Source organism: Polypterus senegalus, chromosome 3, assembly GCF_016835505.1.
Source record: "Polypterus senegalus isolate Bchr_013 chromosome 3, ASM1683550v1, whole genome shotgun sequence".
In the NCBI taxonomy this organism is placed as follows: Eukaryota; Metazoa; Chordata; class Cladistia; order Polypteriformes; family Polypteridae; genus Polypterus; species Polypterus senegalus.
In genome coordinates, this window is record NC_053156.1 from 32,237,475 (window position 1) to 32,256,617 (window position 19,143).

The following is a 19,143-nucleotide window of genomic DNA, read 5'->3' on the forward strand; positions in this document are numbered from 1 at the left end:
TCGGCACCACACTGGAACAGTGTGAGGTTTGTTACGGTGGCTGGAGTGCTAATCCTGCCACCAGCCCGAGTTTTCCTTGCAAGTTGGAGGGTCTGATGCAGATTAATGTCATACCCAGGATGAAGCAATTGCAGATTAAGGGCCTTGCTCAAGGGCCCAACGGAGTAGAGTCACTTCTGATGTTTACGGGATTCAAACTATTATGAAGGTAATTGATAATCATGTATTAGCAGGCAGTAAGATTATTTTCCTAGCAAACCACAATTAAGTAGTCAATTCCAAACAAAAAAGAAATGTCTTCCTTGAGTCAGCTAGCAAACTTGATCAAAGCCTGATGTATTGTACCTAGCACAACATGGAAATTACTCCTACAAGTACATGCAGAGGTCATGAATGTGTATTAGAGCAGTAGGTGAAGCCTGAGAGAGCTTGCAGGGTTTGGAAGTGACCCAGCTTCAACACAGAACCTTGTGGTAGGACATCAAAGGAGAGAAGATGTAAAGAAAATGCTTTTTACTTCTGGTGAACTTTAGTTGACTGCAGCAGTAGACTGCCTCATGAATGCAGAATCAACTCAGTTTAAATTCAGTTCTTCACAGACTTGTGTGTACTTAAGGAAGCTGGTTAAGCATGCCAAGGGCAGAGTTGCAGTCAAGCAGTTAGATTGATTTTGACACCAAAAAAATCCAGTGTGAAAAGGTGATGATGATGTTGGGGATAAAGGGAATTATTCAATTAGATGACAGACACCTTTATTTAAGGCGTACTATTAATCACAAAAAAAAGTATAAATTACAGGTATTTCTACAGTGGGAGAAGATTAAGCGGTTTGCTCAGGATTATACAGTGAATCAGTAGCAGGATTTGAACCAAAATCTCGCAGTAATGTTTAGGCCACACGTTCCTCCATTCACTCTTTTAGAATATTCTGTTGTGGGAGAATGTGGAAAGACGAGCCCAATTATACATATCTCCCATGCACCGCTGGAACAAACGACAGATACAATTCCTCCAGAATATGGCGTTAGGGATAGGCAACATTCTGTCATGGAGAGTGAATTTAGCAGTCCTGCCCAGGAATCTCATTTCAGCCTGTAGTACCTGCTGTGTCATTCTTTCATGAGGGTGGGGGTACAGACTGACCAGAAAACTGAAAGCTTTGTTCAAGGATTTGGCTATAACACTTGCAAAACTGATACTGCTGTATCAATTCCTTGGTCATATTCACATTCATTCCTACCTGTACTCATGAAAAATATCCCAAGATACCTGAAATCCTCCACTTGGAGTAGATTCCCCAATGGATGTAGAATGTAAGACACTTTGTTCATGTTGAGGATTGTAACCTCAGACTTGGAGTTGATGATTCTCATCTTCACCACATTACATTCATTTAGAAATCTTCCCAGTACACCTCTTTGATCACAGTCTGATTAGACCCAGGAGGACAGCATCATCCACCAAGCATAAGCGCCCGAAATTCGATAATTTACAAGTAGATGGTGACCCTTAATATAACATCAAAGTAAAACATATTCTTCTTCCTTCTTGTGATAGTCTGTGTGGATGCTAGTGTTACAATTTTATTTATTTTTGAGTAATCTCCTTTGCCTTTTCATTAAGGTTTTGAACTCGTTTTGGAGTTGTTTACACCCTACAATCTGAATTACGTTAACACATCTGGTGATGTTGCATCCATGCAAAATATATTCGTATGCCCACTAGTGATAGCCCATGTGTGCAATGTCGTCATAATTTGTGGGTTATTTTATTTTTTGGATGATTTCCTTCACCGTTTTTTAAGCCTTTGGACACTTTTTTTTTGGAGGTGTTTTATATTCTTGAACCTGAAATGTAATGTAAGTTTTGTGACTGTTAACTTAATTTTGATGCGGCAAATTTATTTGGGCCATTTTCACCATCATTTTGTCTTTTAATGCTCACCTCCAGTTTGTGCTTCCATCACTAGGAATTCAAACCGTGTTGTCAGTGGTGCATCCTCAAAGGTTGTGACCTTTGTCAACAATGTGGCTGGTTTAAAAGTAGGAGTGGGAGAAAAAAATTCATTCAAATCAAATTCATTTACAAATTGCAATCCTGAAGTATGGTGATTATTGGATCACCAGGTTGATCAAAAAATCAATTGTTTTAATGCAAACAATATTTACATTCCAATCAACAAAATGTAACTGTGCAACCACGTATAAACTATGTTATGTGCTTAAATATTATAAAAATGTGAGTGGCACTCAAACAGTCATTTGCTTTTGCTATGATAACCATTTATGGATGTACTTGTTGTAATTAGAATGACTGGCACATACTTTTTCTTATGCTGCTCCAATAATATCCATATGTGGTTCCTGCACATGAGCACACTTTGCTGATGGAAAAAGTTTTACCCGGTGAATGGGGAGCCACTTCAACCACCACTAATGTGCAGTATCCACCTTGATGATGCTACGGCAGCCATTTTGCGCTGGTACACCCTCCACACATTAGCTGTAGGATAGTGAAGGGGTGAGAGAGAGTTACCCAATTGGAGACCAGAGATGATTAGGGGGCCTAAATGACTAGATCATGGTGGGCAGTTTAGTCAGGACATTTGGATGCACCCTGCTCATTATGAAGGATGCTCAGGGATCTTTTATGACTACAGAGAGTCAGGACCTCAATTTTACCTCTCATCCAAAGAACGGCGCCATTTTTACTGCACTGGGGCATTGAGATCCACACACAGACCATAGACCCCAGCAGCAGTCAAAGCCTTTCCTGAATTTTTGATGTCATTTTATAGTCTTAACTGGAAGTGAGACAGCTTTAACCTTAACTTCCTATTTCCCCAAGAGTTATTGCCATGCAGCCTATTGTTACGTTGGTAGTTATAATTATAAGGATTAAAAGGATAGATTAGATATAGCCTGCTCTCTCCCCCCATTTTGCCTCCCAACGTGAGGCTGGACCCCACTTCACAAAGTCCCGGTCCTCTGACATACCTAGAGACCGAGCACGTCCAAAACATAACAAGCCCCCACACAGTGGAGTTTTAGGATTAAAAAGTAGAGATATCTATTGCTAATGTAGTCTAAATAATATATGCATAAAATATAATCATTAGCAAACTATAAGCATAAAATATAATCTTCAGCAATCTTAAAGTATTAAGATAATAAACCCAGGGAATGGTATTAGAAAGTGGTCCAGGATAAGCATAGTAAGTCTTAATGCAATAATAAGAATAACAATAAACTAAGGGTATGATGTTAAACAGTCTCCTTTAGGGTAGTAAAAAAAGGTTAATTTCTTCAACAACAGAAAGAAAATTAGCAATAATTTGCAAAACATTGAATCTCAAAACATAGACAATGGCAGTACTTCAAAAACTGTAATATATTTCGAATCGTCAAGCAACAATCGTAATATCGAATCATGAGGTCTCTGCCAATTCCCACCCCTATTTAAAAGTGATTGATACATTCGCTTCCTGTCCCGAGTTTACGGATTCAAAGTACAATCTTTTTGTGCTTTAAAATCCCTTACTCTCTCTTTTTTTTCTCTCCACTTTCGGACTCGTGCTCTGATTGTTTCCTTACTTTTTGTGTTTTGCCTATTGTAACAGTGAGATGTCCTACCCAGTTCGGACTACATTTACAGTTTCTGATTACACCTCTTTCTCCTGATTTCATACCAGATGTTCATGCTATTCTCCTAGCATAATAACTGGAATGGAACCTCCATCAGATTGTTGAGCCTCTAATCCAAAAGACACAAGACAGATTCTGTCTTGGAATTATAAATGGTCACCGACATTTTGTCACTCTTGCAGATATTTAAAGAGTCATGTGAAGTTTTGCTGATCTTGATAATATGTACCAAAGCCTCATGCTGATGTACTCCATGATACCTTGTAAATGGGTCACAAACAATTGGTGGAGCCCTCACAGCCTGTTGAATGTTATTTGATCGCTGCATTTGCAGAGTGAGGGTTGTGTTTGAATGCTTGCCATTAGATCAGATCCTCTTTAACTAGGATGTTCGTCTCCCTTCACCTGTTTGTGTTCGCTGCCTTTTAAAAGTAAATAAAATCATCAAAGAATGGCCAAAGGTAATAACTGCAGCATGAAAGAATGATATTAACCATGTAAATAAGAGACACCGGACAGCATTACTCATCATGCAGTGTCTCAGTGTTTAACCCTTCAATATGTGCTTCATACACTGTGACAAATTTGGAGATTAATAAATGAAAATACTTGCAAGATTTTCTTGTGTAGAACTGTTTCAGGCCTATAGGATTATGGTGTAAATGATAGTGTATATATAATTTATTTTCCTTAGAAATTATTTATGATTTGAAAACCATTTCATGCACATCATTCTTAAATTATAACTTTTTTTATTTATTTATAGGCCTATCATTTTGACAGTTGCCAAATGTTGGGACCCGTCTCCGCAAGGATATTTCACACTGCCTAGAAGTATGTGGTAACAAGCAGTACTGGATCTTTATGATTGTTTTATCTGCTGGATAATTCTTTCAATCTCTTAACAACTAACTAATATATTTATATTATTGTATTTTTTTTCTCCCTTTTTGTTGTCTTCTTATGTCTCCTTCCTTTAGATGAACCTATTCGACCAATTGACCCGGCAGCCTGGGTGTCCCACTCTGTTGCACTTACAGGTGCTTACCCACCTTACCCTGGCAGTTCGTCGTTAAGCACAATCACATCCAGCAGCTCAGTTACAGAGACAGAGCGTGAGTACCATGTTTTTGTTTTTTTTTTGTCTGATAGATTCAGTTGTGTTACTTTGCTCATTATGATACTCATTGCTACTTAAAGTACTGACCATAATTTCAATTAATTCACAATAACAAGGTTTAAATAATGATTAGTTTCTAGTCATTTTATCTAAATATGCTTTGTTAGCCACCGAGTGCGAAGGTTAAAAAAAAATGTAAAAGGTTTTTTTTTTTATAAATTTTAAATGGTGTCATCAGTAATGGGTGTCGTGCACAATGGAACAAGTTAAGGAGCGTGGCATAATGAATACAAGGGGTAGTGGGGGCGTTAAGAGGTAGGGTGTGCAAAACTTGATTAGTTGGCAGCTAACTGGTGTTTACAGAAGCAGTAGATGTGACAACTGAACACAGATTGTTGGAGAGGCTTGTCAATCACTCCTTATTGATTTGCTGTGCAACATACATATGCAATTTCAGGTTGACTTTGTCATGTAGTATATTATAGAAATACACTTAATTTGTAATAAATTTTGTGTGTTTAACCACTTAATGATGCTGATTTACATTTGTACTCCACATCTGATGCTTCTGTTTTCAGTTTCCAATAATAATCAGCCACCATTGATGGATTCCACTTTCCATATTCCTACTTTTCCATCATTGCAATGTCTTGGTGAAACTTTTCACCACGTTCATCACTGATTGCTTCAAGATCAGTGTGCAAGAAGTCCAAGTGTGAATGCAGAAAACAAACCTTTAGCAACATATGTTTATATAAATGTTGGGGCACCAACCGGTTTGCCCCTTTTATCCTTTGCCAAGTCCAAACAACTTAAATAGCTGCTATGTAATGTACAGGGAGCGTGCAGTAGTATTAGAATAGGAATTTTAAAAGTGATACCTTTGCCTGGTAAAAGGTGCCATATATTTTATTATGATTTTCTTTGTATTTACTGCAGATATTTCAGAATGTACTATATCATGCCTATTAATTGTGTATCACAAAATTAAAATATCTTTTTCGTTTAAAAAAAATAAAGTAAAAAATTGGATGATAATTGTATGCAAAGAACTGTAAAATCTGAGTCTGTTTTATGAAAAAAATCTAAATGCATTATGTGGTAGAGCTGGAGGTGAACTTTTGTTCTATCCTCAGAGAATGAATAGCAAGCAAATCAAGTAGTCATACTAAAGCATTTTGACTTTGAGAAATTTTCTTGAAGCATTTTTATACTATTTAGTTATTTAATTATAAATTTGTATAGCGCTTTTCTAACCTACTCAAAGCACTTCATATCGGCAGTGAGGAGCCACTTTAACCAATACCAGTGTGTGCCGTCTATGTGGGTGATGCGAAGGCAGCCATCCTTGCACCTGTACGCTCAAAACACATTAGATATTAGATAGATAGGACTTTATTTGTCCCAGGGATGATTTTTCTTATATAGTTCCTCTGTGTTACAAGACCAGTCCAACTTGTCATTAATGTGGACTGCCAATTACTTGAAAGAATGGACCACCTTTACATCCACTCCTTGAATAGTGATCGGGCATAGAGGCGCTTTGGTGTGGCAAACGTTTCTTGGTTTTGCTGATGTTAAGATGCAGACAGTTCTCATTGACTCCAATACTTTGTGTCATCTCCTTTATCAATACACTCAGTGAGTGCAGAATCGTTTGAGAATTTCTGCAAGTGACATAGATGGAAAAGCAGTGGCAGAGATAGCCAGTAAGGAATGTGGATAATAATAAGGTCACGGTGGGCAATCTAGCTAGGACATCAGGAAACACCCTACTATTTTCAAAAGGTGCAAATGGATCTTTAATAATGATAGATTTTTTTATATAGCACCTTTCCCATTAATGTCCACGAGAAGTCTGAACGTTGGTTTAACATCTCACTTGAAGATCTGCACTGGTTCCCTGTTTTGCACACTGAGGCATTGGGATCCACACACAGACCACAGGGTCAACACCCTCTAATGGCCTCACCAATACCACAACCCATGCTTTATTGGCTGGGCACAAACATGCTTCTGAACTGCAGATGATGTGGTCTGCTAAATATAATACAACTGCAACTTTCTACCATGGAGAATCCTTGTGGAGTCATTGACAAGCCTACCAATCAGTGAGTGTTCTGTTTGCATACCTACAGTTTCCATATATATTAGTTTGCTGCTATGTCATTTATTTTGCATGCACCACAAGCCCTTAATAGTCCCTGTATCCACCACCAGCTCTTGATAACTTCTATATCTCATGACAATGTCCTTTTGCGGATTTTTCCTGTGTCATCTGTTAAAATAGCAGCTGCCTTCCAGAGTTTTCAGCACTCGCATTTGTTAACATTCAAACTCGCATTGTGTGTACTCCCACCTCTTTTACGTTACAACCTGTTGCACTTTGGGACTACAATAGGATTCAGAAGTGCACCACAAATCCCTTTTGGCTTATCAGTAGTAGAGACCTAAGTGTTAATGTCCATTTGTTTTGAGTTTTGGCATGATATAAAGGGAAGACAGAATCCTTAAAAGGAGACAGACCAATTTTTCATTGACGGTTAGTAAAACTGTCATTGTCTGAAAAATATCAGGTTTTCAATAATCATTTTTATAGGCGACGGTTCCATTTGGAAAATGTATGTTCAAGTTGGTTATCCACAATAATAGTGAACTGGTTGTCAACGGCATTGTGAGAATTGATCTGTTAAAAGGTACACTTGAGGGCTTATAAAGAGCCAGATAATTTACTCTTTACATTTTGTTGCACTTCTCAGGTTTTGATGACTTTAATCTTTCTCTGCACTCCGACATGGCATCTGTTGCGAAGGCAATGGCTTCTCCTGAATCTGGTCTAGAGGTGAGAGACCGAATGTGGCTGAAGATCACAATTCCCAATGCATTTTTAGGTATGTCTTGCTTCTTTTTTCAGTTTGATTGATAGATATATAGATAGATAGATACTTTATTAATCCCAAGGGGAAATTCACATACTCCAGCAGCATCATACTGATAAAAAACAATATTAAATTAAAGAGTGATAAAAATGCAGGTATAACAGACAGTAACTTTGTATAATGTTAACGTTTACCTGCCCCACCCCCCGGGTGGAATTGAAGAGTCGCATAGTGTGGAGGAGGAATGATCTCCTCAGTCTGTCAGTGGAGCAGGACAATGACAGCAGTCTGTCACTGAAGCTGCTCCTCTGCCTGGAGATGACACTGTTCAGTGGATGCAGTGGATTCTCCATGATTGACAGGAGTTTGCTAAGTGCTCGTCGCTCTACTACAGATGTTAAACTGTCCAGCTTTATTCCTACAATAGAGCCTGCCTTCCTCACCAGTTTGTCCAGGCGTGAGGCGTCCCTCTTCTTTATGCTGCCTCCTCAGCACACCACCGCAGAGAAGAGAGTGTTCTCCACAACTGTCTGATAGATTATCTGCAGCATCTTATTGCAGATGTTGAAAGACGCTAGCCTTCTAAGGAAGTATCCTCTCTTGCACAGAGCATCAGTATTGGCGGTCCAGTCCAATTTATCATCCAGCTGCACTCCCAGATATTTATAGGTCAGCACCCTCTGCACACAGTCACCTCTGATGATCATGGGGTCCATGAGGAGCCTGGTCCTCCTAAAATCCACCACCAGCTCCTTGGTTTTGCTGGTGTTCAGCTGTAGGTGGTTTGAGTCGCACCATTGAACAAAGTCCTTGATTAGGTTCCTATACTCCTCCTCCTGCCCACTCCTGATGCAACCTACAATAGCAGTGTCATCAGTGAACTTTTGCACATGGCAGTTTGCTGAATGTATAAAAAAAAATTCTAACTAAATATGTGCACATAAGTATTAGTGCTGAGATTGTTTCAAAGGATTGTCCTGAATAGCACAACCTTTACTTAACTTCAGTGTTTAATAACTAAATGTAAAAGCATAGTCTGAAATGACAACCTTTGATATTTTATTTGATGTTAAGTCTTTGTGTGGTAGTCAGAGTCATGGGATCTGGGAAAATCCTCTTTCGTGGAACATAATTGAACTTAACAACTGACACATTTCTTGCTCAGTCTTCCAACCATATTTACTACTTTGTGATTCCAGTTTATATACACAGACGAGTCTACTTGGCCAGGTTTATATACAAAAGTGCAACATTTTTTATTAAGGCTCTGGCTTCTGCAGTTATAGAATGGGGCAATGACTTCACTGAATCATAATAAGTGAAACTATAAACTGTTACACAGGAGAGCACCAAAGTCCATTTACTGAATACTAATTCAAGAAACTGAGAGTTGTGAAGAGTCATCCTATTTTGTTCTCCATAAATGATCGATAAGGCATTTACCAATTTAAAAAACAATATCAGTAAAGAGAAACACATTTCAGAAATACATTTATAACTTGCGACTAAACCATTTTTTTTGTCTTTCACAGGCTCTGATGTGGTTGAATGGCTCAGTCACCATGTGGATGGCTTTCAAGACCGCCGTGAAGCCCGAAAGTATGCCAGTAACCTCCTGAAAGCCGGTTTTATCAGACATACAGTCAACAAAATCACCTTCTCGGAGCAGTGCTACTACATTTTTGGGGATTTCAACGACTGTGAAAACTGTACGCACAAATTGGTCACAAAAATAACTCTTGTGCAAATGTTTCCCTTTATATATCTTGCATGTATTATTATTTATTAGCAAAAGCAGGTCTGTGTTAATCAGGTGTGAAAATAATTTGGAATAACAGGTTTAGAGTTCTTAATTTTTAAAATATAACATGAAGTGTTGGTGTGCTTGGGTTGTCCTTTACATTCCCAACGTTAAGTTGGTTTGGTTAACTGGCATCTCAATACTGGTTCCAGGGTGAGTGAATGTAAGTGCTTATGTATGTCCTTGTGATCATAAATTGGATTAACACATTGACTGCTAAGTACGTGTTAACTCATAGTAGGCAATCTATAGAAGGACGGCACCTGCGAATTATCTTGTAAACCATCTTTAGAACTGCAGCGCCAAATACAAGCATATTCGTAGTTAACGCATGTAAATAGAGGATAGTTGGAGTCTGAAATAAGAATGAAAACTGAACATGGCATCACAAAACAGAATCTTTCACTTTCGATTAGTTTTTTCTTATTAGCCTTGTTTTGAATAGCATTTATTTTTCACAAAAATATATTTATATGTAGAGCTACAATTATCTGAATATCTCTCGTGGTCTCTAGGGGGCAGAATAGCACCAGAAGCAATTACCCAGACAAGTCACAGGTTTTATTTAACAAAAGTACCATTTCCGGGGCTTCTTATCCAATTACTCAGCACAAACATCTTTTTCTTTCCCTCCATTCTCCTTTTGCTCTTTACCCCTCCACCTCTCCCAGATAAGTGTTGCCCTTCTCCACCCCTGACTCCGACTCATTTGGCCAAGTTGAGGGCTCTCTCTTGTCAGACCTGACCCGGGAGTATTACCTGTGCTCAATCCAAGTGAGATGGAACCACCCTGGATTCTCAGTAGTTAATTCCCGGCAGCTCCTCCTGTTGGCCATCAAAGAGCCCGACATGTCAGCCCTGCGGGACCACAACTCACATGCTGACCTGCAAACATCCGTATTGGGTTCCGCTAGAAAGGATGCTGCCCCCCAGTGTATGGAGGAAGGATCTGCCCATAGCAAGCACACTCCCACTGTGCCATATTTCTGGCCTTCCAACCACAAATGGAACTGCAAACCACCCCATCTTTTTACTTCCCCACCCAACATGTCCATCCACAGCAGTTAGGATGCCAGTTCTGGTGTACCTGGTGCCTCAGTGTCCCCCCATGTCCATTTCCTGGCACAAAGGGGTAAGATTGCAGCTCCCTTCCTAACCATCCATTATTCTGGCTTCCAGGCCAGATAAGAGGGACACGAGTTGGTCCATTCTACTCTCAATTATCATGTTTACATGTGCTTCAATAACTCGATTATTCACAGAAGCCTGCTTTCTAAAATACTGTAATAACCCTTATTTTCATTGGACAGGTTAGGTTATTGGCCTCAGTGGTAGATTTCTCCACAAATAATCTGATTATGTGGACATGTAAACCCATAACCAGGTTACTGTTAAGTATTTATAGTCTACGCATGTCTGTTGCACTCTGTCAGCCTGCCCATGTATTTGCTTTACACACATTTTCAGCAGCTATGGGTAGAAGTGTCCGCAAAATACATTTCCAGAAGCAAATGTTCAGGCAATCGCATTATTCCTTCTCCTGGTTGAAATAATCTGTGTCAATATTTCAGAAATCGCTAAAGTTGCGTTGATGAGCTAAGTGGACAGCTCAGCAACACAATCTAGAGAGCAGTAGGGTAATACGTTATAAGTAATGTGTATTATATAGCCTGATTACTTTTTAAAGTAACAAGTAACCTAATGCACATCTTATTGAATTAAAAAGACCTGCGTTGTTGTTCCATCAGCACTCGGTGTAAGGCAAGAAGCACATGTTACGGTATGTCGGTCACTTGCAGGGCTCAATCGCATATCCCAGGAGAAAAAACTGAGCTGTGAGTAACAAAGCTATACATAAAGTGTTAATTTGACTAAACATATTTATAAAATATAAGAATGTTATCACTGGTATCGTGCTTATTTTCTGATTCATGGTGGCCGGTGATGACATTTAATTTTTTTTCACTCGTTTTGACAGAGGAGAACTCCAAAAGATTACATATGCATGTAAATGCAGATTATTAGGAAACCGGTTTTCTGTCTTAATCGGGTTATTCACCTTTTTAGAACATCTAAACTCATTGAATGATTAGCATCTCACCATTAGAAAGTTCAAATGGAAACTGTGACATTCAGTTGCAAGATTCAACTTGTGAGACCCAGGCGAGTTATTGTGCATCTGGCGAGTTTAAAGTTGTTATCGTGCAGCTGGTGTGCTCAAAGAATTTTCTGTTCCATCCATCAGTGACAAGGTAACTCAAATAGATTTTTTTTAGAGTAAATAAACATTCATTGTAAGTTTAATTAGTATGTTTACAAAAAAAAAAAAAATTGAAGTAAAAATTATTTTACTTTAGCACTTGAAACAGATTTATTTATTTGTACTGTGGCAGTCAATGTGTTAAATAAGTTTGAGAATGTATTTACTGTATGTATAATAGGAAGAGATGGGGAAATGTAGAAATGTGGCAGCTTAAATTGTTGTAACACTGTTTCAGGTGAAAGTTAGGTAATAATTTAAGGCATAAAGCTGTACTTTCCTAAAATTACTCCTAACAAGGCTTTACCAAGTATTGGTTATTTTTGCAAAATATTATACAATTAATTTATGCTAATAATTCAGTAGTAAGAATAGTTAAAATAGTTGTCAGCTGAGTTATCTTAATCTTATTCATTAATTTCCTTCTTTGTTGTTATGCAGACATGGCAAACCTGTCCCTCAATGATAATGATGGCTCCAGTGGTGCCTCTGACCAGGATACTTTGGCGCCACTTCCTCTGCCAGGGGCAACTCCTTGGCCTATCATGCATACTTTTCCTTATCAGTACCCGCACCCCTACTCCAGCCAGCCACCTCCATACCATGAGCTAACCAGCTACAGTTATGGCCCAGGAAGCACTGGCAGCCAGCACAGTGAAGGTAAGGTGCATGGGGTGAGGCCCTTGTGGTTTTAAATACTAATGTTTCAAATTTGTGTGGTTCTGTGTTAGCATATCTTTATATGCTTCTGAGTTCAGCTTTATTTGTTATACAGTTTGGTGTTCTGCTCATATTTTTGCTTCTTAATATTGATTCATCATGCTCTATAGCAGGTGTTCTGCAGGACCACCGTGGCTGCAGGTTTTCATTCTAACCCTTTTCTTAATGAGTGACTGGTTTTTGCTGCTAATTTAATTATTTTGAACTCATTTTAATTGACTTGCTCTTGAAGACTCAAACCCCTGAACTGTTTCTTTTTCCGTAGTTAGCAGCCAAACAATACTGAGATCCAAAATGAGCCAAAACAACTAGAGTTGCCATACAATATCTGAAAATAAAGAAAGATGAAGATCTTTGGAATGTTGATCTGCTCAGGTCCCCAAAACATTTTGACAGTGCACCTAGAAAAGAGAAAATCAACAATTTCATAAATGTCTGCTAATGCACCACAAGAGCAGCAACAAGCCACGGAATTAAAGAACTGATTTAATTAACGACAAGAATCGGAGCCTAATTAAGCAACTGGTAGGAGTGAGCTTGGTTAGAGTTGGAGGCCCTGACTTAGTTGGTCTTCTGTTGGCTCACTCACTTCACATTTCATTTCTGTTTGGGTGCCATTTAAGAAAAGAAATGAAGCAATTCAGGGGAACAAATCTTAAACAATCAATTCAATTAAAATGAATTCATAATAACTAAATTAGCAGCACAAACAGGGCATTCCTTAAAAAAGGGGTTAGAATGAAAATCTGCAGCCACGGTGGTCCTCCAGGACCAGAGTTGGCAACCCCTGCTCTATAGTTCACTCACAGAGACACCAGTGTTGAGATTCAACAGTGTGTCAATTTTCATTCCATTCAAAAAAATCAGCAGCAAAGCTATTGGAGAGCCTGGACTCACGTAAATAGTACCAAACTGTGCACAAATATTTTGTATGTGCCTGTATACTTATTAGATATTGCTGTTTTTGCCAAGGGAATCATAAATGTTAATGGCAGAGCTTATTGGGGAGGAGGGGGGGTTTGCTTGGGCATGAGGCATTCCCCCCGGGCCCCACTGTACTTGGGATACACAAACGACAAAATAAAATACAAAATTATTTTTAACACCATTCTCATAAATCCTATCCCAAAGGCTCATATGCTTAATATATACAGTAAATTCTTGTTGTCAAGCGGAGGTTACATTCTTGAGAAACCCCACGGAAATGGAAACTGTGGATACAGAAGCATTGATGCAAGCACGGGGTAAGGACTAGCAGAGATAAATGCAGTCAAACAGTCACGCTGATCTTCCACTTTGGCCCCTCGAGGCTCAGTAATGATCCTTCCACAAGTTCACCTACAGAAAGTTTGTAATGTTTTTAGCATTTCAAGCTTTGTTTTTAGCCCAAGAAGATCAAATCTGAATTCCAAAAATGTTGGTAGTAGGCTACTTCTAAAAATTAACTAAAATGTTTTCACCTTTATATAAGAATAGTGAAACATAAGAGTAAGTATTTATAAAGGAAGAATCAAGTGGAATGCAGAACTATAAACAAAACTTTGGCTTCATAGAATTTAAAATAGAAGAGTCATATGTGCCCTAAATACGTTGAAAACCAATAAAATCCCGGGACCTGATGGGGTCTTACCAATTGTATTGAATAAAATGAAAGACGTCATCTGTAAACCCTTAGTAGGCATATTTCAGCAGTCACTTTAGAAAGGAGAAGCACCTGAAGACTGGAAAGTTGCAAATGTAATTCCAGTCTTCAAGAAGGGAGACAGAACAGATTCTGGTAATTACAGGCCAGTTAGTCTTTCTTCTGTGTCATACAGAATTATGGAAAATATAATAAGAAATCAATTAAGAAATTTCTTTAAAGAAAATAATTTTCTCTGTTGCAGCCAGTGTGGGTTTATGAGAGGAAGGTCCTGTCAAACCGATCTTTTAGATGTTTTTCAAGAAGAATAGTTGACAAAAACAAAGCATATGACATACTGTAATTTATCTAGACTTTCGAAAGCCTTTGATACCCCACACTGAAGATTAATTCTGAAACTACACTCTAAATACATCAGAGGTAGCCTACAAATCTGGATCTGAAATTTGTTAAACAGCAGGAAACAAAGGGTACAGAGGAGAGGAGAATGCGCCACATGGAGCGAGGGCATCACTAGAGTCCCTCGGGGTCTATACTTGGACCATTAGTTTTTCTGATTTATATTAACAACATGTATATACAGTGGAACCTCGAAGTAATTTCCCCCATAGGATTGTATGTAAATACAATTAATCCGTTCCAGACCATACGAATTGTACGTAAATATATATTTTTTAGCGTAATAGTTATCTAAATGTAAAAACCTTGAAAAACAGAGAAAACTAACATTGCAAGAGTTTGCACTATAGCCTTACGAACCGCTCACTGTAAACACTTTTTTTTAATTAGTTTTAAGCACAGGGAAAAAAATAAAATTTGAAAAATCTGTAATTTAATAAACCACCAAGAAAAGTAACATTGCAACAATTCACGCTACGAACTGCTCGCTGTAAACACTTTTTTTTTTTTTTTTTTATTTTGCTGAGTTTTAACACTAGAATTACCAGATCCTACGAGAAAACCCCTCTGCCCAGAGGGGACTGGGCAGTCTTGTGGCCTGGAACCCCTACAGTTTTTTTTTTTTTTTTCTCCAGCCCTTGGAGTTTTTTTTTGTTTTTTTTGTCCACCCTGGCCATCGGACCTTACTTATTCTATGTTAATTAATGTTGACTTATGTTTATTTTTTATTGTGTCTTCTATTTTTCTATTCATTTTGTAAAGCACTTTGAGGTACATTTTTTTGTATGAATATGTGCTATATAAATTAAATGTTGATTGATTAAAAACTCATAAATCTGGCCCACCTTAAATCCGTTCGCACCTCTCCGTCAGCCTCTTTTGTACTGTAAATGTGCCGATTAAGACGAGCGTCATCGTCATTGACACAATAAAACTGAAAAAAGATAACTTTTACAAGTACCATACGTTTATACCCAATGTCCCATATATCTGTCTTTCTTTTTTTCTCCGTGCTGCGTCAACATCGTGCACCAGAAGGTGTGAGCTTATTCAGTGCAGCAGGATCAACACTCATGTACTGAAAGAAAAAAAGATCAATAGGTGCGTTGATCCTGCTGCGTGGTAACACATACTTTAACCGCTAGTCCAGTGTAGCACAAACCGCTCTTCGAGCCTGTGTAAGGTAGAGATTTTCAACTACTGGTTCGCTGGTTGCTGCAGTTACTTCGTGGGGTGGTCACAGTGGATCATATAAGCCAGTGTTTCTCAGCCACTGGGTAACAACCCAGATTGCCAGCAATGGATCGCAGGTTGCTTTCGTTAGTCCACAAGTAGATCTTGATGAGTCACCTAAGCAATCAGTAGTGCTCTGTGATACGTTTCCCTGTTTCCAAGTGACTAAAGTTTCACCAAGGGGGATCCCCGATCATGGTCCGTTCACCAAGGGGGTGGTTTGCAACTGCTGATAGTGGGTTGTCAGTGAATTTATAAAGGCAACAGTGGCTCACAGGAATCGGGACCACAAAGGTTGAGAAACACTGGTGTAAAGGGAGGGAGTGCAGGCTAAATGCATTAGCCACATGGCATAGCTCCATTTAAAACAAACCCTAAAGAGTCCTCCAACATTCAGAAAACAGGACCCTGTGAAAAAATAATGATAGTGAGGAAAGACTGATTACTGCAGCTGGTTTAGGTAATTTCTAAAACATTATTACAATATTGTTTTTCTGTGGCTCTCAGCCGTTAGAATGAATTGCCTTAACGTGATCAGCCAATTAACAAATTTACATCAAAGAGCCCCCACGACTAAAGGCAAAATCAAACCTGTTTGATTATATCTGGGTGCGTTATGAATTAGTTGCAGTGAGTTACGGAACATATCACATTAGGCTTCTAGCTTTATGGGAGTGAGATCGTCGACGGCTCTCTCCGACTCACTAAGGTTATGTAAGTAGAATGCGATGACTGAAAATCGCTAGGAAAGTTGTCTAATATAACTTGGCCTTTGGTTAAAAAGGAGTCCTGTCTAAAGGGCGAGGGGAACTGCCAAAGCACTTTGTTTGCACAGTTATATTGTTTTTTTTAGTTTGACAAAAGAAGTTAACCAGGATTATTTTAAAGTTCTCATATATGGAAGATCCTATATTTACTTGTAGATTAAGTAACAGATACTTTAAAACTGTTTATCATGGGCAGATTTTACTTTTACAGAGTCACTTTCCCAAAAGGTCACTCTACTTTTACTCCAGTATGGCCGTTGATTACTTTATAAAAACACTGATTCATACTACGTTTTCTTTCCTTTTGTGTATCAGGAAGTCGCAGCAGTGGCTCTACCAGAAGCGAGGGTGAACGTCGGCGAGGAGGAAAAGGAAGTGGACGAGAAGAGAAAACAAGTGGTGGAACAGGTGGTGGGGCAGACTCCCGCTCGGGCAGCGGCAGCGAATCAGAATACTCAACCAGGAGCAGCATACGCAGAGACCACAGTTCAGTGGCTGCCAGCGAACACAGCCAACGCTCCCATCACAGTCAACGTTCCCATCTCTCTTATGGGCCCCCAGGAATTCCCATCCCTTATAATCCTATGATGGTGATGATGCTTCCTCAGCCTCACCCACCTCATCATCCCCACCATGCTGCAGGATTACCACCTCCACCTCCTGGGGGTCCTCCAGGAGCTCCGCCAGTACGAGATCTAGCTTCTGTGCCTCCAGAGCTCACGGCGAGCAGACAGTCTTTCCATCTGGCCATGGGAAATCCAAGTGAGTTTTTTGTTGATGTCATGTGACTTGAGCAGAGCCGCCAAGCTCTGATTGGTTAAGGATCAACAGTTGACTCTTGACTGCAATCATGGACATTATTAAAAAAAAAAAAAATCACCTTCAAGTGATAGACTAAAAATAATAATAAACTGCATGTAGTGAAAGTATACTGTGACAATATATAATTGCAAGATGCAACTTTTGTATTTTAAAACATTTCTAGCATTCAGTGGTAGTAGTGAAGGACTTGGGTGATATGCAGACAAAAGTGGCATTTATGAAATGTGTACGTCTTATGTTACTCGTGCAAGGCAGGGTGATATCTGTGGTTTCACGTGAGACCACTTTTGAGAATGCAAAGAGAAGATTAAATGAGAACGATAATTATGTTTACTTTGTTTCAATGAACACTACATCTTAAGGAACACTCTCTTCTGAGAAACCCAATATGGTGCACGATACCACTAACATAAATATATCCAAACACCAGGATATTTTCTTGGTAGGTGTATACAGTCCCATAAGGCAAATCTTCCAACACAAGACATGTATCGGTCCCATAATTCTTTAACATCTATATTGCCTGCTTGACAATGTAGCTGACATAAAAGAATGTGATTTAAGTGAACGGGATTGGGATCTCCTTGTTCAGTACCTCCATCTCCATACTCTTTATCTCCATAATTCCTGCCACCAGCACAATAATAAAGGAAAGCATGTCTACTAAATTTGTGCCTTTGTATTTCATGATGGCACACCTCAATAAGTGGTGGCAGTGCTTTGCACCAGTCTTCATGAGTTTGAGGGCCATTGGGTGAAGCCATATGCCCGCTTTCTTCTGAAGACTGAACTTTTGTATTTCTTGGCGTAGAAGCCAGCATTCATGGTCATTTTGAAAACATTTTTCACAATATTTAGCAATGTCTTGATTTTTTATATTTATATGTATACACATACACTTTTTTTTCACAGAGGGGTTGTCTGACATTTTCTTTTTTTTTTTGGTATAAAAAGGAGATTCTTCCTGACAGTTACCTTTTCAAGTTTAACCCCTCTAAATTCTATTTTTTGCACTTTTTAGTAACCTTCTCATGTCATGATAGGAACTCCATTTTTAGCTAAATAAAAATATATAAGTTTTTCATGTCTCTGCAAGATTAAATATGAAATGTAGTTATGTTCTTAAATTTGCCAACATTCAGTATGAAGGAAGTGCAGGGGCCAAGAAGTATGAGTGTCGATTGATTTGTTCGTCCACATGTAGGACACTCAAACTCCGTACTTTCTTTGCCATCACCAAAGGTGCTAATGAAGAGATCTGTAAACGTTCTGCCTTTTATTTCTTCTTATCACTTTTGTTATAATAAATTTTTACCTTTCATCAGATTTTCTAACGACTTCTATTCCTTTTATATATGTCATACTTAGTGCCATTTGTATTTGCTCCAAATGTGTTACCAGGTTTCAGCTGGCTACTTGACAATGTCTTTAGCTTTGAGATACAAAAACTCCATTCTACAATAAGTGTGTTAAGAGTTTTCATTCTGACTGGAAAAAAATGTTTGTGGCAATTGTTTGAGCACTGAACACAACAACCAACAACACCTTTTTGACAGTTTTAATTTGAAGTAATGAGGAAAAGGTATGTAAACCCTTTGGAAATAATTGCATTTGTATATAAGTATGTCTTAAAATGTAGTCTGAGTCACAATAATAAAAAAACACAATCTGTTTTAACTCATAACACACAAATGATTGAATTGTTCTTGTACAGACTGAATAAGTCATTCAGATATTCACAGGTGTTGGTTGTAAAAAGTCTGTGAACCCCTAGGTTGATGACTTCAACAAACTGGAGTCAGGAGTTAGCAAAGCTTGAATCCAACCAATGAAATGGGATTGGAGGTGTGGTTTAG

The 19,143-nt window shown here is 38.6% G+C and overlaps 1 protein-coding gene across 2 annotated transcripts in view; it reads left to right on the forward strand.

The window, feature by feature from the left end:
• The window catches only part of dvl2 (dishevelled segment polarity protein 2), a 154,731-nt gene that overhangs the window by 111,595 nt on the left and 23,993 nt on the right, over nt 1-19,143 (forward strand). Inside the window, exons 10-15 of one of the 2 annotated variants that reach the window (XM_039746912.1) lie at nt 4,411-4,478; nt 4,625-4,759; nt 7,524-7,655; nt 9,176-9,352; nt 12,146-12,364; nt 16,781-17,227. In XM_039746912.1, coding sequence (XP_039602846.1) covers nt 4,411-4,478; nt 4,625-4,759; nt 7,524-7,655; nt 9,176-9,352; nt 12,146-12,364; nt 16,781-17,227 — 1,178 coding nt within the window. Of the gene's footprint in view, nt 1-4,410; nt 4,479-4,624; nt 4,760-7,523; nt 7,656-9,175; nt 9,353-12,145; nt 12,365-16,780; nt 18,614-19,143 lie in introns of those variants that run through there. The other variant, XM_039746911.1, reaches the window with a different exon arrangement.